Here is a 22,564-nt window from a genome sequence, read left to right on the forward strand (position 1 = left end):
ATACAGTACAGCTCTGTACGCACACGGACGCTGTGTTACATAACACACTCATTTCACACATCCACCCACCCCCAGCCCACCCCTCGGGCAGCCCCAGGGGGCCGCGTGGTGCTGTGGGTGGGCAGCGCTCTACCAGCACCCTTCACACCTCGCCCCACTGGGGTTTTGGTTTGGTTTGGTTTTAAGCCCCCGTCTTACCTCTCCCGCAGAGCCAGCACGACACTGCCACCCATCTGACATCATAATTTATTGGTGCGAATGACATTTAGTACCACAGTTGTCTTACCAGTGACATAACAAACGTACACAGCCCATGAGATGGGTTCGGTTACAAACACCAACGTAAGGAACGCGTCGGACAGATCAGTGTCTCGGTCTGTTACTCAATGGATGCAGAAAAACATTTTTTCAGGTAAAAATTCAGCATGTTCTGTGCAGGTCCCAGCCCAACCGCCACAAACGCGTCGCCCCCTGCCCGCATCAGTTACAGTGCTCAAAACATCGCTGAAATGTCACTTCAAGCAGCTTTTTTATCTTTCAGAAAAAAAAAAATTAACCAAAAAAAATATCAAGGGATGAATTGGGGGAAAAAAGTGCAACAACCAGTTTGCAGAAGCACCGTGTCAGCAGCCAGCAGGGCTGAAGGGAGGCACCTGCCCTTGCACTGGGCACAATCCAGCCTAAAGCTCAACCCCAACCAACCCGGCCCCAAAAAGACAGCGACAGCCCAGCTGGGGGGCAAGAAGCCTCTGTTGGAAACTAGCCCAGAGACAGCATCGCCACCACTTATGAGGCGTGACACACCCACACCCAATTTATTTATAGTTTACCTCTACGACAGCTGGAGGATCAGTCATTTAGCAACATTTACATGCCACAAGACCACGCAAGCCAAACTTGGGCTCCATTTCCACCCGAGCTGCCCAGGAGGCGCATGCCCAATGGCCCCTGCAGCACCTCCAGCCTGGACCACACACAGCCATGGCCCCCGCTGCCTCTCTGCCGGGGCCAATGCCCACATGGACACCGTGAGGAAGCGGCCACGGTGATACCGGTGGTGGCTTCCAGAGGACAGGTGGGCTCAGCTGGGAAGGGCAGCACTCCCCTGTCCCTTTCGGGGAAGCAGGAGGAGTTTCACCTTGGCACAAACTGGGATGGAAGGGTGGAAGCGGCCAGGGCTCTGCACGGAAAGTACTGTCCATGGGGTGGAACGCGGGGACAAACTTACTACCAGGAGTTGATTTAAGATGCTCTGAGCTCTGGCACTTCTTCGTGTTTTAAGGGTCTGGAGGATGTGGGCGAGCAGGACACACAACGCTGCCTTCTCACACGGTTTGGTCACCTCCAAACTCCCCTGCCAATGAACAGCTGCAGCTTCCTACATTTAAAGACAATGTTTTCCCTCCTTCATGTCTTTAGGGTCATGCTTCGCATCCTGTTAGGATGTCAGCATCTCAGGGACTCACAGTCTCCCCTGGGAAATGGCTGGCAGGGAGCTGGGTCAACAGGAGGTGCGGGTGGACGCCTGTAGCAGCAGCGGGACCAAGGCTGACCCAGACGAAGCCCTCTGGTGAGGCTGGGCCTTGGCTGAGCTCTGCCACCAGAGCAGGCAGCTCGGCCCTGGGGCCGCATCTCCCGCAGAACTGAAGCAGCACTGAGCCACAGGGGAAGAAAAGCAGCTTACCACCAACCCCGCCACCCAGCAGCACCTCAGAGAGGGCGTCTGAGTGGGCAGGAGGGAAGGAGCACATCCTCTTGTCCCCCAAAACAGTCACCACTTGCCACAAGGAACCCTTTCGGGTTTTTGCACTGGCCACGGACCACATTGTCCAGAGAAAGCCCCACACCCATGAGATGTGCCACCAAGACTCTTCGTCATCCCATGGTGGGGCACCCCTTCCAGCCAGTAAGGTCCTTGAGGCAGGTACCTACTGCAGGAGACACCCAAATCGGCTGCACGTGGACACGAGGTGCAAGGGGGAGCCATGGAAACAAATTTCAGGTTGAATCAGCATCTCTCACATTTCGCTGCTGCCCTTCTTGGCTTCCAACATGATCAAGTGAATGATGAAGGGAAAGGGAAGTATTATTATTATTATTACTGTTATTATTATTAATAATTATTTTTAACATTTCAAATAAAACCATGTTGTGTTGTAAACAGAAGCTCATTCCTCAGGTCTGACCAGCCAGTCCCATCTAAGGTTTATGCTTGAAATGGGCTTCCACTGAAACAACAACAAAAAAAAACAAACAGAGAAAACAAAGTTAAAGCCAGGAGCACCATGAGCACAACAAGCCCAGCTCTGTGGGCAGACCTCGTGCTGCTGATGCTCTTCAGGTCTAACTATCCTCATAACTGGGTGACCAATTGTCCTTACAGTACTGTGGACATCACCACAGGGTGAGGAGGAGGGAAGCAGCAGGACGCCATCCTCCTCCTCCAAAAGTGAGCCTCGCAGAGGCTGCTCAGACTACATGCAAGGGAGCCCCCACAGTCATTGCATCCCTGACCCCTCTCCATCCATCCCGTCCTCTAACAAATGGGAAATAAACAGGACGAGCCTGTTCTCCAGACCTCTTGAGCACACACCTGCGTATTCCTGAGGCAGCATCGGCCTGCTTATAACCTTCTGGAAGGTGGTGATCCACTCCAGCTGGTCGTCCTCTGTCTCACAGGCGAAGAGGAATTTCCTGTCCGGGGTGACAATGGTGATGCCGTGCTGCCAGTGATTTCCCTGCGTGGATGGCGGGAGCCCTTCCAGAACTTTGTAGCTGTTTTCCTTGCTCCCAATAAACACCTCCCCTCTTGCAAAGGCATCCTAGAAGACAGTGGAACAGTGAGGCAGGATGCAGATGAAAATCCATCTCATGGGCTTGCTCTGCACATGGCCAGAAGAGCAAAGTGCAGCCAAGCACCAAAACACCGGTGGCCCCATGGAGCTTCCCACCAGCAGCACCCAGGACTTGGGACCTACGCCCCCAGCCCCCCCACCAGGAACGCATAATCCAGATGCAGAAAAATCTGCAGTTGGTAAGGGTTGCTCAAACATTTTGGTGAGTGTCAGCCTGGGCTTTACTGCAGATGATGCCCTGCAGACAGCCCAGGCTCCTTTGTCTTACCAGGGGATCTTTGAAATACATGAGCCTTCGGTCATCCATGGTAAACCACCGCTTCTTGAATCCTTCTGTTTGCTGAAGAGTCAAGAAGTGACAGATTACACACCAAAATAAGCAGCACCTTTCTCACTAGGCACGACCCAGGGCATTGGGGTTGTGTCGGGCAGCTTGGAGGACCCAGGAGGGCTGGGGCAGTTTCAGAAAGGCAGTTTCTGGGGCCAGATGCACCAGGCGGGCTTGCAGAAATGGCCAGCAATCAGGGAAATGAGGTGGGTCGGTCTGTGGTACTTTTGGATTTTTTAACCTCTGCTTCCAAATGCAAAGTGTGGGGGTGAAATGCTTATTAACGTGATTACAGCGTTATGGCTTCACCTCTCCAGTGAGGGTGAGTCTGTCCCACCAGCAGACCTCTCTCCACCCGGTATAGAGAAAGCCTTGGTTTTGGGGGTATTGCAGAAACATTTATACCCTACCTTTGGCCCCGTTTTCTCCATGTATCCTTCCTTTAGGTAGTTTCTAGAAAGCTTTGGCACCAGCTGGAACAACCCAAACAGGAGAGAAAAAAGAACGTGGCATCAGCTGGGGGGGGAATCAGGCAGCCATGGGGGTTCCTGGATGGGGGCAAGCCCCCACCTAAGCCCACCCAACCCCTCTGCCACCAGATCCCACGGGAATCCAAACCTTCTCACTGACCACTGGACAAAACAGCAACTCTATTAAAGCTTCTGGAGAAGGGGGTGGGTTTATTTGTTGTTTTTTGTTGGCAATTCTATGCAAATGAGCCAGCCACCTGTACCACAGCAGACCGGTAAGGCTCCCTCCTTTCAGTTTTTAGTATTTACCCCGTAGAACTTTTTGTCTGAAAATGGTCTGAAGTCTCTTGCACCAAAATAATGGTAATTGTACAGCACACATTGAAGGATGGAGCACTCCCAAGCTTTCCTGCTTTTTAACAAGATGATAAAAATGAGTAAGGAAAAAAAACATGCAGGAAAACTCACATCAGCATCGCTGGCTCCAGGGAACGCCACTTGTAAGTAATGAAAACGTGCTGCCCGGATGGCATTGAACCAATCCACGATTTCCTAATAACAAGAAACGAAAAGAACAGCAAGTCATGTAGTCTGCACATAACGAAATAATGTGATCCTGCTTCATTTCAGCTCTCCCAGCACTTTGTCCCAAGTGACAACAGTGGAGTTTAGTGGCAGCCCTCAAAAAAAAAAGAAAAAAAAAAAGAAAAAAAACATAAAACATAAAAGAGGGGATAAAGCTGCAGTGAGAGGCTCATGGCAGCAATAACCCTGCTTCCAGCCACAGCAGCCTGGGCTCACCCAGCGGAGCAGGGGAGCTGCTTGCAGGGCGGCCTCACATAGAGGGGCTGCAGCAAACGGGCGAAGGCTGGGGAGCAGCTAGCTGCTCTCCTGGACTTCACAGCCTGCATGGGGCGCCCAGTGAGCACCCAGGGTTTTTCTGCAGAGGCTTGTGCTCCCTGACCCATGGACAGCACAGTGAGGTGCCCAGGCAGTACGCAGGATGAGCCATAACCTCTGAGCCATCACCTCTGAGCAAACTACCCCCATAACCTGCAATGGGCATCACCCTTTACGTGCCATAGCCACTGCCCAAGCATCATTTTTCTGTAAAAGATGCCTGCAGGGCTCAGAAAACTGGTAGCACTTCTCATCCTAGCTCCCCATCTGCTTAAGTAGTGCTTGTGGGAGGGGGAAGGTCAGCAGAGGAAAACCCAGCCGGCGGCTTGAAATGAGATTTCAGGTGAGTCAGGAGCCACCGCTTAGGATTAGTGGAGCCCAAAGCACTGGGGAGCTCCAGGACGAGGAGCAGGACATGCAGGGGATGCTTGGTGGCCCCAACCCCTCCTCCTGGTGCACAAAGAGCTGGTGAAGCCCATCGTGGATATGCTGAGCCCAGCAGCGAGCCTAATCCTGGGAACATGTTTTTTTACCCCCGTTGCATCCCTTTTGCTTGCAGGTCCAAAGCCAGCCTGACACCACCGCAGCCTGTTCCCCATCACTAGTCCCATCCTTCTGAATGCAGAGCATGTGAGGAAACTTTTAATGCCTGAATCCTCCCCAGATTTGGAGGCTGTAACAATATAGTTCTGTATTTTGCTAAAAGAGCGACCAAATATCTCCTTAACCTTGTACTTCAGACCACCGGTCATATCCTTGAGACCTCTATGGAAAAGCACAATGATATTGAAGTCCCAGCTCAATTCCCAGACGCTGTGGCACTTCTTCCTTTCCATGGAAAACATCTCCTTCCATTCTTTTCCCCTCCAAAATAGTTGTGGTTATGAAGGAGACGGATGCACTGGCTGTTATTAACACGCGTGAAGTGTTCTGTGAGCCAGACCTGATCCTAAGATAACCGACCTTCTAGGTGAGGTTGCTGTAGTGTAGGAAATACCGTAACCAAGTAGAAGTCAGCCTTTGGTAAGATTTAAATTTTTACATACTTTAAAGTGATTGAGGGGGAAAAATAAGGCTCTTATTTGTAATTTTGAATATCTCAGTTTTAAGGAGTTGAACTTGAGGTATCTTAAAAATGATCTAATGTAGCAAATGGCTACATCCTCTAAAAGTTCTGATGTTCTGCTTTGGCTTGTTACCTATTTCAAGTTGAAAGGGGAAAAAACATAACAGGACATACACAAACAGCATTTTGGAAAACTCTGACCTACTTCTCTGAGGTTTTACTTACTTATCACTTGCTTTTCTACCTTAAGCAGCTAAGCAGACCCCAGATAGCAGCACAAAGAGGATCAGCAGAAGGAACTGGCTCCTCAAGTTAATGATGACCATAACAGGCTAGAGGTAATGAAAAATAAGCTGTAATTTTAAAACGGTGATATTTCATACAATCACCAGTTGCATGGCTACTGGATGTCCTGCCTGAGGGTCACCTCCTTCACTGGGATGTGAGGTAGGGTTTCACCCTGCAGAAAAGCAGAGGATGAAACTCTCATGGACTTCAGACAATCGATCGTTTCTTAGAGCATGAATCACCCATTGCTACACCACCTTTCTTTACACAAACCTCTACCTGTGTCTGCAAAGCCAGGAGGCTCACTTGCTAAAGGTTTTCTGCATTTATAATCATGAACACCACCACAGATTTGGTGAGGATATATCTGATGTACAAGAACAACTTTAAACTGCTCGGTGGTTTTGGACAGGAAAGTGTTGTCTCATGAGCTCATTAGTAGAGATTCCTTTAACTGATTTACGTCTCAGAGCAAGCACAGAAAACAAACTACTGGCAGTACCTTTGCAGATGGCTCTTGCAGGCTCTCAGCTTCTTCCTGATTTGCTGCCAGTGCCACCTCAGACCTCACCTCACAGGCCTGATGGTGCCACCTGGGTGTCCCTCCAGTCTCTGTCCCGAACCTGAGTTACCTGCACTGCCAATGGGATCTCAGACTGGACAAAAATACAACTTCTCATTGTTCCTCCTGCTCATCAGTCACTGGAGCTCGAGCAACAAACTCCTGCTGTTGCTGACTGATCCCCCATGCCGTCTCTGCCCGTCCTGAAAGCCCCTGGTGTGGCTCAGCAGCATCGGGGAAGAGCACTCAGATGATTTGACCAGAGAAGATTCAAAGATACTGATCTGCACCCCGAAGGGTGCCCTTTCCTGGAGATCCAGCCCACCTCTGAGGATGCTAAGGATGACGATAACTTCAGGGATGTCAGCAGCACACAGCAGCTTTCTGAGCTGCTCCTGTGATGGCTTCCAGAAGTCCTGCAGAGGGAGCTTCAGCCCCAGACAGGAGCTCAGTGCGGTGGGAAATCAGCTTCTGCAGATCTCCTGCGAGCCACAGTGTGCCTGGAGCCCTGCCAGCCTGCCTGCCTTCAACCATCAGAGCAGGTCCTGATGGTACGGTGTGCAAGAGCTGTAACTCAAACCCCACTGTTCTCCTCTCCTGCACCTCCCTGCCTCCAGCTCAGGCCATCGAAATGTCTAGTGGCCTTTAACAAACTAACCCTTCTCCTGGCAAAACAGGCAGAGTTCTACTAAGGCCTTGTTTGCACTGGAAAATGGTGCCAGGTAGAACCCCTGGATCATTTTTAGTTTAATGGACATGGGGTGTGATGCGCACAGCCTTCAGCTGTGGTGCTCCGGCCTAAAGCTTCAGCTGTTGTGTCCTAAAGTGAAAGAGCGAGCTCCTCAGCTCCTCCCGCTCACACACAAGGTGTGTTGCTCTTCATTTCATTTCCAGCAGACCCGGTGTCCACCTCTAGCAGGTGCCTCAGGCTCACCTCAGCTGGCCTGATCCATCTGGTGGTGGGTAGGTGCTAACGAAACCCCCAGCTGCATGGAACTGCCCCAGCCCCTGGAGCTCTGGGGCAGCAGCAGGGTGACCCAGGCTGGCCCTTCAGCCTTGATCCTCTTGGGTGCCTCACTCCAGTGAGTTTTTGGGGTTATTACCACAGGGTGTTTGACCTTCTTGCACTCCTCAATCAGCCAAAAGGGCAAAGAAATTTCAAGGAAGTCGAGAGGCATTCAGCTTAGGTGTTATCAGACGGTATCAGTGAGCTTCCTGCCCACACACCCTAATGGAGGCAGGAGCAACCGCGTTCAACCCGTGGGAGCAGAAATTCAGACCAGGCAGTCCTGCCTACAGCAATGGCCTGAACATCACAAAATGCTCCTTCCATGAGGGGCCTTGGCTGAAAAATCATCTTTTTAAATCTAAGCCAATTAACAGCAAAATCCCAACTCTGCCGAGCAGACTGCCAGCAAACCAAAGACAGCAGCACGATGGTGGGATTCAGCTTTCACAGGAAAGAGCTCCTTCCTTTTATTTCCCGTGCTCGTCCTCAAATCAAGAGCACCTTGGTTTTTGGTGGCATGACTGGACTATGGTCTGGAGACAAGTGGCTCTGCTGTGAGCATGGACTGCTTATTGCTAGCAAGGCTGGCTGGCTCCCCACACCTGGGTGAACAGAGAACGGGCTGTGCATCCAGACAATTCCACAAATCCTGGGGGACCTGCCATGCTGGTCCACATGGGATTGCCCCAGAAAGCCTCACAGACAGACAGGGCCCTTAGCTAAATGTAACATCAAAGGATGTAAATGCAACGTGAGCATGACAGTTTTAGGTTTGGGTTTATTGGCCACTCCAGGGCTGCTATTTTATGGGGAACCCAAATATTTGGTGGAGGAAAGAGATGAAGATATGCCTGTGAGATGGCATCACTGCAGACTCAGCCTGGTTCTGCTCTCTGCATGCATGCCAGTGCATGGAGACAAAACCCCAACCTGCAGCTGCTGAGTCCAATGGGGCAGTGTGATGACTCTCAGGGTTCTTTCATGGTGACCCCATGGACAGGTCCCCTCTGACACTCTCCAGGAGGACTGTGACCCTCCTCTCACTGCCCTGACCTCTGTGTCCCACTGTCCTCCTTGTGCAAAGAAATGCCCCAGGCCCCTGAGCCCTCTTCTCCACAGATTTCCATTTTAGAAAGCTCCACATCCCTCCCATATCCCCCAGCAAGTCCCAGCTGGGTTAGAGGCAGGTGTGACCCAGGCTGGCTCTGCACAGCACCAATCCCCCAGGACCTCAAACAAGCCCTTGTTACCTCCATGCTCTCACCTTGCCATCTTCGTGATAAACAAAGATGTTCCTTGTGCTATTGTCCTTCAAGTAAGTGATCTGTAGTCCGTGCGGGTTCCCAATTTTTGCAGGCTGGAAAGTTGCATTTAAATGTTCAATCTTCATAATTGCTTTGGGTTCTTTTGCCTGAAAAACACAGCTGAGTGAGCAAACACCTGAGAATTGGCTTTCAAACCAGAAAGCAGTTCACTGTGTCAGAAACAAACTCGTGATTGAGGCCATTAGCTACAACACGACGCCCAGCACACAAAACTGCCTGGTGATAATATATCTGAGGCTTTGCTCAGGCAGCGACGAGTGCTTTCTACCAGCTTGGGAAAATGCTCTGCTGTTCTGTGAAATTCAGCAAAGTTCAAGGGGAGATAGATTTCAGCCCAGAAGCAAGATATACAGGTCAGGTCTCAAGATAGGATATTGTGCTATGAAAGACAAGCAACTTCATGCCTCTTCTCCCTGCTTCTAATTCCATTGTCTCCTGACTCACAGATTTCCTCCAGCCTCTTTACATAATGATAAATGACCAGCATTACACCTGGATGAGCACTATTAAAGAAGAAAGAAAACCAATCAGCCAGACAAAAAAAAAAAAAAAAAAAGCACAGACTGCTAACTAACAGGCCAGAATGCTTTCTGCATCTCAAGCACCCACAGCCAGTTCACCCTTGCCCAAGAGGGATGGAGGATTGTCCCCTTGAAAACATCAGACCTGACTGCCAGGGATACCATGCCCATGTCCTCACCAGTCCCATCCTTCCACATGAGTCACTGGCTTCTGACTCTGCTCCTCTGTTTGCCCTCTAAACTGGGTATTTGCTTTCCGGAGGAACAAATGTACACCTCACAACCACCTCTGGGGTAGATTAGCCTAGCAGTGAGTCTGGACCAGGCCCTTCCCAAGCACCAACCCCATCCTCACCCTCTGTGGCAAGTCACCTGTATTTTGCAGCACAATGTCTTCCTACAAACCAGGGCTAGAAGCTTACCGCCCTTTTAGGATGGAATGAACACAACAGAGAAATTAATCATTCTGAGAAATAAAGATTATGCTCTTTGTAACACCAGCTTTAGGCCGTGCTAAGTCTCCTGACTTACAGCTGCAATTAGCTAGAGGAGAACCCCCCCAGGGCCAATTCCCACTCCATGGGATGCGACTCAGCCCAGGCATGAAGACGTGAGTGTCTCCAGACAGCAGCGCTGGGACACACAGACGAGAGAGGCTCCATCTCCCTGGAAGCTAGATGGCACTTGGCCAAGTTGGTATCGCTTTATTCTGCTGCAATGGGGACAAAACCAGAAGGATTTTTCAGAGGGAGCTGAACAGCTTTGTGGGTGGTGACTAATTTCAACCCAATGCTCCCACTGCCTGAAGCATCACGGTGTGACAGGACTTGAAATCTCAAGAAACAGAAGAAAACTCCTCAGTAGCTTTCCGCTGCTCGTTTCTGCACCCAGGATAAGAATGGTGGCTGACACGCGGCCTGGGACACAGCCAGGGGACAGTGCTTGGGGACAAAAGGCCACACAGTGGAGCCATGGTCCCCCCCAGTGCCACAGGGAAGTCCCTGCATGGGAGGAGATGCCAGAGCTGCTTCGGGAACTTGGGGACTTAACGTGGAAGCCAACTCGCCGTGGGTGACCGCGGCGGGGAAATCCCGGCAGAGAGGATGCGCCGTGGCAGTGCAGTTCCCACCATGGCTATATGGTCACCAGTGAAGCAAAAAAAAAAAAAAAAAAAGCCTTAAGCCACACCATAGCAGTTAATAGCAACTGAATTGGGGCTGGATTTGGGACTTTCACTTCTCCCTCACTTATGACTGGCTGTCTCCTCTCAGGATGCATAATTGCACCACCCCACGCAAAGCTGAAAATGAAGACAGCACTATCTAAGCTGGTCACTGGGCATGGAGAAGAGTGGCTGGATGGTCCCCTCCTCTGCACGCATGGCCAGTGATGCCCCCATCACAACACAACAATTGCACCAGATATTTTTAGAGCCTTGCTGATGGCTCTGTCTGGATGGCTGTCAGTGTTTTACTGGAGCTTGATGCACAGCTGTGATGGAAGCATTACCCTCTCTGAAGGTGATCAAGACACATTGAAGGTTTCAGGGGAGACTAAAAGATCAGAGGAAAACACCTCAGCTCCCTCCATTATGTGGTACAGAGTAGTAGAGTGTCTGTCCATTCATCACCCATCCAATTTTCATGGTAATAGCTCTGTATCTCACTTACAATAAATGAAATCTGCTCTGGGGAAAAAGACAAATGCTTCTACCGCTTGACACTGAAAGAGAAAAACCCGAGGACTTTCCCTCTGGATTGCTTGCCAAGTCAGTTAAAGGAGGTTTCAGATCCCAGTGACCCCCATGAGGTGGCGTTACCTTTGCCATTAGCTAGCCACAGACACAAAATCCATCTCAACTGGATCATACACAGACAGAGCTGAGAAAAACTCCTTCATTGGTGGTTTAGGGAAAGCCTTAAGGACTTTAAAACACAGCAGGAGGGTGTCAAATGGTCATTTAGGGTGTCTCACTGTGACTGTGGTGGTGGACCAAGAGCATACACTACAATGAGGCTGGCAAGCTGGTGCCTTTTCCTGAACCGATCGGTGACTCAATGCTATGAAAACTCTGTAACCCTATAAATTAAACAGTGGCCCAGAAATTACTTGTTCGCAGATGCTCTTACAGCTGTGATCCCCCATCCACACAGAGCAACCCCAGAAACTCACGTCATTTTTGTTGAAGTACTTCAGTGCACCTTCCCTCTCCGATAACACAAATTTTCGGCTTAGGAATTGCCCGTTGTCACGTCCTCTCTTCCACAGGAATCCTTCTCGGTACCCTGCAGCAGAAAGCAATTGCTGAGACCCAGGGATAAAACACTTCACTGAAAAAAGAGATAGGGTAAAGAAAAGGAGAACTTTGACATCAACACCAAGTAGATCAAAGGTGTGGCTGGACTGCACAAGACAGAATAAACAGGCCTTTTCCTTCAGATTTGCCTTTCTCACTCTGATGCTCTTGCCCAAGCTCTCGTGCTTCAGAGATCTCCACGCTCTGATACAGCGACGTTGACAGGTAAAGGGGGACTTGCACCATGCATCACATGCTGTGGTATGGGCAAAGACTTGAGCCCTTGTTCCCAAGGGACAACCCCACCACAGCTCCTGGCACCACCTCTCACAACTCATGGAAATAGCACTTCTGGAGCAAGAGGAGGGCAGGGCGGATGGGGCCTCCTGCACTGACGAAAAACAGGAACCCCCAAGAACTGTCCAATAAAAGCTTTATGAATATCAGCAGAGTGGTTGGATAGTCTTCTTCCAGCTGTTTAAGACACAATTATTAAAAAGTCCCACTGAAAAAAGTGTTCCCCTTTCTCTTAATTTCAATCCTTTCAGATTTCTGGTTTTGGCTCTCAGAAGGGAGGATTTTAAATTAAAAATTGCACGTTATAACAACTTGCAACTATTTTCATTTGTTCTAGTAAGTGGAAGTGACTATGGAATCATCAAGCAGCCTGTCCTTCATCTGAGCGTTATGAATGGTGGCGTACAGAAAATCCTCATTCAACCTGCTTTTCAGACAGTTGCTCATGTCACCCAGTGTCATGTAGGATTTATTTAAAACACAGATGAAAAGATGCACAAAAACCACTCAGCCGGCTCCTTAACACTCACTCTACAGGTACAAATGATATAAAATGGTTCCATGCCATAAGAAACCTAGAGAAAAAAAAAATGTCCACACACACACAAGCACATTTAACAATCAGAAATCACAGAAAGAAAAGAGTGACACAGACAAGGGCTATAGATGCTAACTGAAGAGAAAGTGCCCATCTAGCTAAATGTGCCTTTGCTGATAAGCCAAGATACCAGTTTATTCTGCCTGGACTGCTGAAACCCCAAGCCAAATACTTTATCTAGCTCCTCAGAGAGACTTTTGCTGAATGCGAGGCAAAGCCGTCAACATCTGGAGTAAATAAGTGCAATGGCAAAGCCCGTGCTGTCGGTAATGCTGAATGCTAACCATAGAGCGTCATAAATCTGAGCTCACATCAACTGCTGGCGTGCAGGACTGCAAGTGGGCTGATAGCGTGATGCAGATGTAAGGGGTGGAAGTATTTAAAGCTGTCAGCGGCCTCTCCTTTGTTTCTGTATTTTATACGGGTCGTGTTGCAGCAGGGCTTTCTTTTAAAACGTGATGTCAGGCTGCTGCCCACCCGGTCCTTCCATCCCTGAGCCCTCCTGTCCCTCCGGCACTGGACAAACGCTCCTCATGGGCAGAGCACTGAGACCCACTCACAGCAACACACATACGCCAGCCCGCGAACCCAAGCACCGACACCAGAGACATCAGGAGAATTAAAGGGGCAAAGCTCTTACTGTGGTCCAGCCGTCTGTCCCTCAGGCTTGGGGTGCATCCTCCCCAAAGCCACAAGTAAGGCTGGCGGATTCAGTCTAACAATTCAACCCCATTCCAACTCCAGCTGGGACTTTTCTACCAAAATGCCATGCCCAGGCCCTTGGGGGGCACTCGCAGTGTTAGAAAGAAGCACCCACTGACAGTGGAATTACCCAACGCCTAAGCAAGGGGAAGCCAGCCAAGAAAGCCACCAGAACAGCCCAGGGCAGCAGCATCCACGCAAGGCACAGGCTGAGCTGCTCTTATCACCGCCACGGCACAAATTAATTCCCAGCTTTGCAGGGAAGGCCACTACCTGCCAGGTTTGTATCAGCAAAACCGCTACGCGCCCGATAGCGCCTGAACAAGATGGAGCTCAACGGGGACAACAGCCCCCACAACGCGGGGCTGACAGGAGAGAGACAGGCAGCAGGTTCTGCCCGGCTGATAAGTTCATAAAATGTAAGATTTGCTTAACACGAGGCAGAGATGCTGCCAGGGCTCTGACGGCTGGCGGCTGCCCTCCGGAATGGGAAATGGCTAAGTGGCAGGGATGGTTTCAGAGCCTTGCTGTGGCTGACACGTGGGAAACACCGCCATCTCGTCGGGGGCTGGAGAGAGCTGGATCTGGAGGAAAGGACACTGGTGTCAAATAATAGAGAGGGAAGACAACACGTGGAGGATGGTGACAAATGCAAAACACAAGGTGATGCAGGAGGAAACACAATCTTGTAGTTCAAAACCACCCACCTGGGTTTGCCCAGCTCAGCAGCTCAGCCCTCAGCAGCACAACCTCAGAGCAGCTCCGCTCTGCAAGTTTTGGCTGCGGGTCATATTGCTTCACTCATCTGGAGTGTTCTGTTACAAATATCTGAATGGCACAGGGTGTAAGGATGCTGCAGGCATTCCCTGTTAAACTTGTTCCCCTCCACAATTTTTTTTTTTTTTTGTGATTTCTCTTAACACTTAAGGAACAGGGAATAAAAACTTTCTGCATTCCCCCAAAGAGGATCTCAAATAATTGGAAATTTGTAAAGCCCACATAACACTTGCCCCAGCACACAGGCATCCTAATGGTTTTATACAAAGAGGTGGAAGCACACAGAGGTTTGGTGAGCTGCCCAGGATGATACTGTGAACCAGTGCCAAGGCCAGGATGGAAGCCTAGGTTTTCATGCCCCTGTATGTATGGATATTTTCGTTGTTTTGATCTCCTTTTTCCAGACCTTTGTGGCAAAACACAGTTATCTGAATTCCACTCCAAGGGAGAAAAAAAAAGTAGAAGAAATTAAATTAAAAAACAAACAAACGAACAAAAAATCCCAACACAATAGTAAATGTAATCCCTTCCCATAGTTCACATGCCAGCTCTTTCCAGAACCATCACCTCTGCAAAAGAGCTCCTGGCTGCTCTGACAAAGCCAGCTGCTAATTTTGCTGTACTTTGGCACAGATTTTCTTAAATCCTTTGCTTGCTTCTTTTCTTTCTTTCTTCCTCCAGGGCTGTGTCCTCAGGAGCTGCTCCTCTGCTCTGTCCAAACCTGCTGCTTGCACCCCTGTCAGCGCTGATTAAATGCAAAACACAACGAACTGGACGTGAACTGAACATGAACTCATCCAGCTTCCCCAGGCAAACAGTATGTCAGCAAGACGTGTCCTCAGCAGCCCGATGTAAAAGATTGCGAAAACAGCTGGAGAAAGTGTTGAGAAGCAGAACTGCAGGAGGCTGGAGAGTGGAGCAGATCTCAGAGCAGAGGTACCAGAGTCCCTCCTCGCCTCTGCACTACCTTACCAACAGCTTCCAGTGTAAAGGTATCTGGTCACATTCAGACCTTTGTGAGGGTTGTTCTGCTTGTGCTGAAGCAAAACAATCACCAGCCCTGCCACACTTGCCAATTTGTAGCACCAGGGCACGCAGCACCCTGTTGTCAACACATTTATATCCTCTCCCAAAGGACGTGGCCGCCTGTTGACACCGCGCTTGATCACGAGCACCCAGCCGTGGCTGCAGGAAGAACTACCTGACGGAGACCTGCAGGCCAGCACCCTTTAGAAATAACACTCTCCCACTTTAACCACCTGCCAAGAAGAAAAACCAAACAGGCAGCTCTGCCACAAAACCGGGACACTCGTAAAAAAGCTGCCAAGCAGTTGTGACAAAGTTGGCCAACAAACAGCACGTATATTACCTGAAATGGCATAGCCCTTGGGGTGCTCCAGCCCAACCCAGCTTTCTCACCATCCAAGGGGCCACACAGGAAGCAAGGGAGAGGATTTGCTCTCAAGACAGTCTAACACAGATACCATCTTTCCATCTGACTTCCTCCAGCAATTTGCCCAAGTTCCCTATTTTTAAGAAGAGGGATATTGCTACTTCCCCAGCGCAGAGCGCCGTTATGGTGTGTAGTTATTGATGGGGCTTTTGGTATGTCTGAGCATGCGGATTATAGGAAGTACCCAAAATGACTCTTTCAGTTTCAGCCTTTGTTCTCAGAGAACAAAAAAAAATCATCCCAAGAGAAGGACAATCACATACACTGCCTTGGGAAAAAAAAAAAAGAAAACCGCCACGCATGGACTTCGCTTTCCCTCATCCTATGTAAAGCACGATAAACTTGTACTTGAACCACATCTGCTCTTCAGTTTCTTTGGTGCCCTACTTTGCAGTTTCAGCTGGGAACAGAACTGCTTGTTTCCATGACATTTCTAGGTCAGTGGTAAAACCAGGTCTGGTGCGAGGCTTTTAGGAGAAACATGCTTATATATCCAAACCCAGCACAGTAATTTATTATTAGCCAATACCATCCCCAAGAACAAGTGCATTACTGCGTTGTTTTTTTCCTGGTCTCACTGCAAGACAAAGCATGGAAGGCTGAAAAAGAGGAAAAAATGTACTCGTGTGCAATCCAAGAACAACTGCATTTTCCTAGAGTTTGGGCAGTGCCCCTCCACCTATAGAAGTAGGTTTTCTTTTCTCTAGGCAGTCAGACAAGGTGCTCTGACCCCGATTCAGAGCTTTGCAGATGAAGAGGAAGATATAAACACAACTACATCACTTTGCTGCTAAAATTACCTGGTACATATCACCACTTCTTCTGTATGTCAGAAGCCGAGTAGCCTGCTATACTCACGCTGTAAGATGTTAATTAAACCAGAACGGTGGATGGGTACTCACTGGAGATGATGTGTCTGCGTTTTCTGCGAGGTTAAGGAATTGCATAATTACTTGGAGCAGCTGAGTGGAGAATCCCTACCATCCTTCACTACCACTGACACTGATGTCACAACCTCCATTTAGCACAAAGAGTCTGAAGGGTATTTCTTCAAAAATAAACCATAAACAGAGAGATGGGTTGAGGTGGCGGCATATTCTAAGGTTTCCCAAGGGACTGGACTTCTAATAGTGTTGCAAAAAGAGCCGCACACCTCTTGTTTGGCTGCATCAGTGTAAACCGTTCAATTTGATTGCTGTAAGTTGTAATATTTCTTTGTTGTGTTTCAATGACTTCAATGTGAATTTTTTAAGCATTCCAATAAAAATAATTTTTTAAAAAGCCAAATTTTCTTGTGGAGTGAGAACAGCACTCTTTGTTTGGAGACAAATTTGTCCGCCCCACACAGAAAGCAGTCCCCTGTAAGTGTTGTCAAGGGCAGTCAGCCAACTGAGAGCTTGCAGCCAAGGCTTCAACTGCTCCTCTGGTCCACCGCACAGCACCAGCAGCTTTTTTTCCCCGTCTGCAGCTGTGCTGAGTAGCTTATAACTTCCCTGAAAATAATTCTGCAGTCATCTCCAGATAAATACACTTCCTGCTGGTTACACGTTCAGCAGTGCAGATAGAGGCGTACTGGAGATGTCAGCAGCCACATGTGCAGGAGGCAGATGGGACCTCGGAGGCTGGGGGATGCGATGGCATCCTCTCCTTTCCCCCGGGCACTGCTGGCATGGGCCACGTGAGGAGCCACCCGGAGATGCCCCCATTCAAGCACAGTTCAGTGCTTTGGAAATGAGAGCCTCAGCAAGGGGTGAATGTATGTTGAGTGGTCCTGCAGACCAAATAGTTTCCTCGCCCCTGGAAGGATGCCTGGGAGGTAAGCTCTGGGTGCACCTTGTGTGGGGATGGGTGCCTGGCACATCTCGTGTCATGCCAAGTGGGACCCCTCATTTCATGGCACTAGACATGACCTCCTTCATCCCACCAGCAAGACAACATCTCTTCAACCCACCCCCAGGACAACACGCCTTTACCACGCCACGCTCAGACAAGCAAAGGAGCCTAGGATCTACCATCCATGACACCAGCCATTTTCTCATGCACACGCATTTTAGAGGGGAGAATTTCCCAGCTCTTAATCAATCAGGCCTCTCCTAATGAACACTTAGCATGCAAATTACCTTTCCTAAAGGCCATTTTGCAGAGAAAGGTTTCCTGTTGCCATCCAGTCTGCCTCTGCTGCCTTCCAGGAGCTCATAAAACAATTATTGTCCTGCTGCATTGTAGCGCCTCAGCTATGGATGCAAGCAGCTGATTAGATCGATTGCTTCCACAATACCCAATTAACCCACTCACTCTGCAAATGATTGACTTAATCAAAGGCAATTAGTGCTTGAATGGCTACATCACACACAAAACAAGGATTCAGTAGATGACTGAGATAAAGTGCTACAGATCTCCTTGGCCTTCTGGGGGAAAACATCATTATTAATGTTCAACTCTGCGCTGGAAGCACCCAAAACCTTAGGTTGGTGGTTTTAGGTGGCACAAAAAAAACCCACAAGGAGCAGGAACACGTGTGTTTCCCTTTACTGATAAGGGAAATAATGCCACATGCTACTCCTGAGGAGAACTTGACAAATGTCTATGTTCCCCTTTTCCCCCCTCTTCTTGTTCATGCCGGACTAAGAGCACCAACCAGCTGAAGAGACCTCAATGACCACCTGTCATGAACTGGGGACTTCTGTCCCTGACAGCTTTACACAGATTTGATCCACACGTGCCTGACATACAAGGTTGTCTCCCATTACCTTTTCTCCCAGCAAAGTCAGAAGCGTTTTACAAAACCCTCTTCAACGATGAGATCTTGCAGGGCATCTTTTCCCACAATGTAAAAAAGTCACCCAGAGAAACTGGATTTGGAGGCAGCGACTGCTTTCCCTCCAGCCAAATCACCCAAAACCAGCACAGCTAGCCCACTCCCCCTAAAACAAAGGATAGAGACCGTTTTAGATCATGCCTACAAGAACTTTGAGGTTGAAGCCAAGGATGGAAAACAAACTCTAGAGATCACTGCACAAAGAAATCGTCATCTTGCTTCATTGTGAGCAGCAAAGCCTTTGAAATGGAAAAAGTTCCTTGTTCAGCTACCCATCTGCTGGAGATCAGCACGTGAAACAGAGCCAAACACATCGTCCCTATGGAAACAACATGGGGCTGAGCTTAATAGAGCATTGAGGTCTTGAGTATGATGGAAAGAAGATGAGGTCTGTCCCCATACATGGGCACGTGGTATTTAAATGCAAGGTCAGTCCCTGGGTTTCCAGTCCCTTTTAATGTCACTCAGTACACTTACATTGCTGGCTCACAGCTGAAAATCCAAATTGCTTCTAAGCAAAGCCCCAGTAATAAAGCTGAAATCCATTAAGCTTGTGATGTTTGCCACCGTTTAAAAACGATTAAAATTGTTCATGACACCACTAAGCCCAGCACTCAGAAAACGCTCTTGTTGATTCCGATGTCTCCCAGTGTAATCCAGACACCTTTCTTTCACTGGGCTGTCAGATAAAAGGTACCGTAGTAAGAGATCATGTACCTAATCCAGCTTCCTAAACTGTTTTTAACTGGCTTCTTTAATCACATATTATCATTCCCTATGAAGTAGCTCTCAGGTGACAAAGACATTAATACAGTCATTAATACTCCCAGAAGGTATCTTGGGTGGGATCTTATTGCCCCTTGTGCTGGCTGAACGTAGCAGAACTGAGACACGGGAGGTGCCTCCACGGAGCCATCCATGGGATGAAAGGTGGGGCACAAGGCAGCAGGATGTGGCAATCTCTGGGGGAGTACAACGTAAGGTGGTGCAAAGGACATTCACCAGAGAAAAACTTCAATTTTTAATAGATTCATTCCTGGAAAAGCTGATCTCCCAGCGAGCACTCACCTCCCCTGAAAATGCTATGCAAGAATGAATATCGGGAGAATACACTGAAACACAAAATTCCCAAGTCTTTACCTGACCATTATAGGCATATCAGGTTTGGTCTGCTCTGTAGAAAACACAGCCACAGCCTCCTTTTTATCAGTTTATCTTATAATTGGCCATCGATACAGTACAACTTCCATGGTAACTTAATTATTGAGCAAGCGTTTACATATTGAAGATAAGGCAATAGTTAGCTGCTGCAGTGCAATTAGATTGTATCTGCTGGGAGAGGTTAAAACCCTCTACTACAGAAAACATCTTTACTGGAAGTCTTGTGCTTGTGTTACTGAGAATTGAATGTGGAATCTAATTTTACTTGGAAATCAAATGCTTCCTCCTTGAGTGGCATCCCTGCATTGCCACCTGGGAGCTGCTGGCTGCTCGGAGAAAAATTCCAGTTACAGGTAAATAACCTTCAGGTTTTGATCTTGTGAATCTGGTCTTTCATTTTAAAAAGGCAGATGAAAGCTGAGAGGTTTGCAATGCGATGTTCATTCCCCTTACCAGCACCGAATGCATCTGAAGTCTGACCTAGCTGGGAAGCCGTGAGAGAAGACATCTAAGGACAGGCACGCAGTACTGAGTCACGGCAGTGTCTCTACAGCAGCAGCATTACCCTGCTGAAACCACTCCCAAACCAGAGACTGGGGCAAGACACGCACACCCCAAAAGTCCTCGCAGAAGCCATTGTGCAGTTACGTGCACAAAAGCTGCACGTGAAGATGTGCTGCTGAGAAGGAAATGGGCACAGGGATTGCCGACCACCACCCTGCAGAAGGCTTTGTATGAAATTTTAAATGCTTGAAGCCCCAAGGAGCCAGCAGCACAGACAGATCCTAACCCTGCTCTGAAAGGATAAACCCCGTGCTCAAGGTTTGTGCTTGGCAGAGCTCAGTGCAAGTCTCCCACATGTTCCACCTCACCACTCTCACCCAACACGACCATCAGCAGAGGTTTCGCGATGAAGACACGTGGCCAAAATAGTGAGTTGTATGCAGCAGGCTCTCTTCCTGCAAAGGGGTGAGAACCTAAAAAAAAAGGCTTGAAGATGAGGAGCCTTTCCGCCCTCAACATGCACCGCAGATGGGCTATGCCAAGCCATGTGCTGCTGAGGCTTTGGCTCAAAATGACTGCAAAGCTCTGGGAAACACCTGAAGGTTTGGATTTCACGCAGGCATTGTGCAGCATCTCAAACCACAGCTATGGGCGCAGGCCAAAATATCCTCCAAGCCCTGAACAGTTTTAGATGGACTGTCTAACACCGCTAACAGTAAATAAAATCTCAGCCCGGGCAGCTGCTCCCATAGATCAATCCAAGCAAGGATTAAATGAACTTAACCATCGACCAGAGCTCTAGTGAAGTCAGCAGAGAAGTTCACCACTGACTTCAGACGGGTTTAGGACCCTCTCTCCAGGGCGTCTTGGAATAAAGCATTCCCCCCACGTAGGCAGCGCTGCTGTACGATCGTAAATCAGGGAAATCCATCCTCACACGCACACAACATTCCTCTTTGTTTGCTTTGAAGAGAAATCCAAATGGCTCTGAGCACATCTGCTGCGGTGCTAACGGCTCCTGATCATCTATTATTGAGGGTTCGACACATTTACAGGCGAAGCTATTGCTTTATGTGGGGAACGGAGAATTTTTTCATTTAGGACTTGTTCCTCTCCCGGCTGCCAGTTTTACAGCTGTCCCAGCAATCAGCTCGTTTCGGTGCTCCTGGAGCTGGGGGATCGAGGGAGGTGCACTCGGCGGTGCAGCCACAACCTCCCAGTTGCACGAGGATATTTGCACACGTTGGGATGTTTGCTTTTCTAAACCTACCACCCCCCCGTCCCTGGAGCAGGGCGATCCCACTTTATGAACTCCTGTAATTATATAAATCAGGGCTAAATCCTGGCCTAAATAAATCATTGGCCAAAACTCCCACTAACTTTACTATGCTAAAATTTCTTCTTCCAGCCTCTGCAATGCGTGCAAGTTTGAAATTCACTCCCTGCTGAGCAGCTTTCTTGCCTTTCAGATATTTTGGGGATATGGTGGTTGTTAGCCATGTGCCACATAATCACATCCCTCAAGGGCTGTTCTCACAGAGCTGGTTATGAAAATGAACCTGGCTCATCTCCGTAGCTGCTGTGTGTGCACCTCAACTGCAGTAATTTTTTTAAAAACAGTCATACTGAGACAGCTGGGGAGGCATCTTCAGTCCAATTTCTCTGCAAGCGTTCAAGAGGTAAGGGGTGGGGTGTGGACAACTCCTCTGCTGCAGGCTTATCTGCTGCATCCAAGGCATCAGGGTAAAATCTCAGGCAAGCTCACTACAGAACATGGTGTCATATTCTGCCCTTACCCCACCTGAGAGCTCAGTGGACATGTCCAGATAGCGCTCGCTGCTGGATCACTCATGTCTGCAACCGGAGCACTCGTGCAGAGCTTCCCTGCATCAGATGCCAAACCTTCCCCATCCCTCCACAGCTTTACAGATTTGCAGCGTTTTATTTTTGGAGCACAGAATTATGAAATCAGTGATGGAGATGGGCTAGTGCCGAGCAGGAAGAGGCATCACCAAATGCTTACACTTCTTGGTCAAGTTTGATCTAAGGCTCAGCAATGTCTTCGGCAAACTCCAGAACAAGAGACATGACCTCACTCCGGAAACATGTTCTTTATCTGGTGAGACAGAAACTGCCTGGCCCTGCACAGGTCTCCAATATAAAATGGATCGTTCTTTAATAGCAATTTAATTAAGCTAGAACAAGTTGCCATGAAATCAGCCTTTTCCATGTACTTGGTTACAGCATTACTTCCCAGTCACTCCCTCCCCATCATCAGAAGATGCTGCACCAGCCTTTTGGCCCTGTGTCACTACACCGTGAAAATACCGTAGAGATCAGGACACCAAGAACTACCTTCACAAACCATCAGAAATAGAAAGGGCTTGTTCCTTTATTCTTTCTCTAAAAGTTATCAAAAAACACAGAGAACCAGTCTGATTTCTTTCTTTAGCTCCCTTCCGTTCGAATGGATTCATTTACTGACTGCAGAAACACAAGGTTACAGGAACAAACAGCCCGAGCAATGCCAAATGCAGTATTTCGAGCTGGTTGACCCTAGACGGGGAAAGCCATTGAGGACTGACTCCTGCCATTTACAACTGGGGTGTTTCAAACACCTATTGATCTTGCAGC

At 48.8% G+C, this 22,564-nt stretch overlaps 1 protein-coding gene across 3 annotated transcripts in view; it reads right to left on the minus strand.

The window, feature by feature from the left end:
* Positions 1–235: 235 nt before the first annotated feature.
* Positions 236–22,564, minus strand: part of ADAP1 (ArfGAP with dual PH domains 1) — a 60,149-nt gene continuing 37,820 nt past the window's right edge. For all 3 annotated transcript variants that reach the window (XM_040574693.1, XM_040574694.1, XM_040574692.1), the window contains 7 exons: positions 11,497–11,609; positions 8,743–8,889; positions 4,122–4,205; positions 3,594–3,656; positions 3,124–3,195; positions 2,594–2,822; positions 236–2,228 (listed from right to left, as the gene is read on the minus strand). In XM_040574693.1, the coding sequence (XP_040430627.1) occupies positions 2,200–2,228; positions 2,594–2,822; positions 3,124–3,195; positions 3,594–3,656; positions 4,122–4,205; positions 8,743–8,889; positions 11,497–11,609 (737 nt within the window). In that variant the 3' untranslated portion in view covers positions 236–2,199. The remainder of the gene's footprint in view (positions 2,229–2,593; positions 2,823–3,123; positions 3,196–3,593; positions 3,657–4,121; positions 4,206–8,742; positions 8,890–11,496; positions 11,610–22,564) is intronic.

The sequence above is a fragment of the Cygnus olor genome, chromosome 15 (assembly GCF_009769625.2).
Source record: "Cygnus olor isolate bCygOlo1 chromosome 15, bCygOlo1.pri.v2, whole genome shotgun sequence".
Classification (NCBI taxonomy): domain Eukaryota; kingdom Metazoa; phylum Chordata; class Aves; order Anseriformes; family Anatidae; genus Cygnus; species Cygnus olor.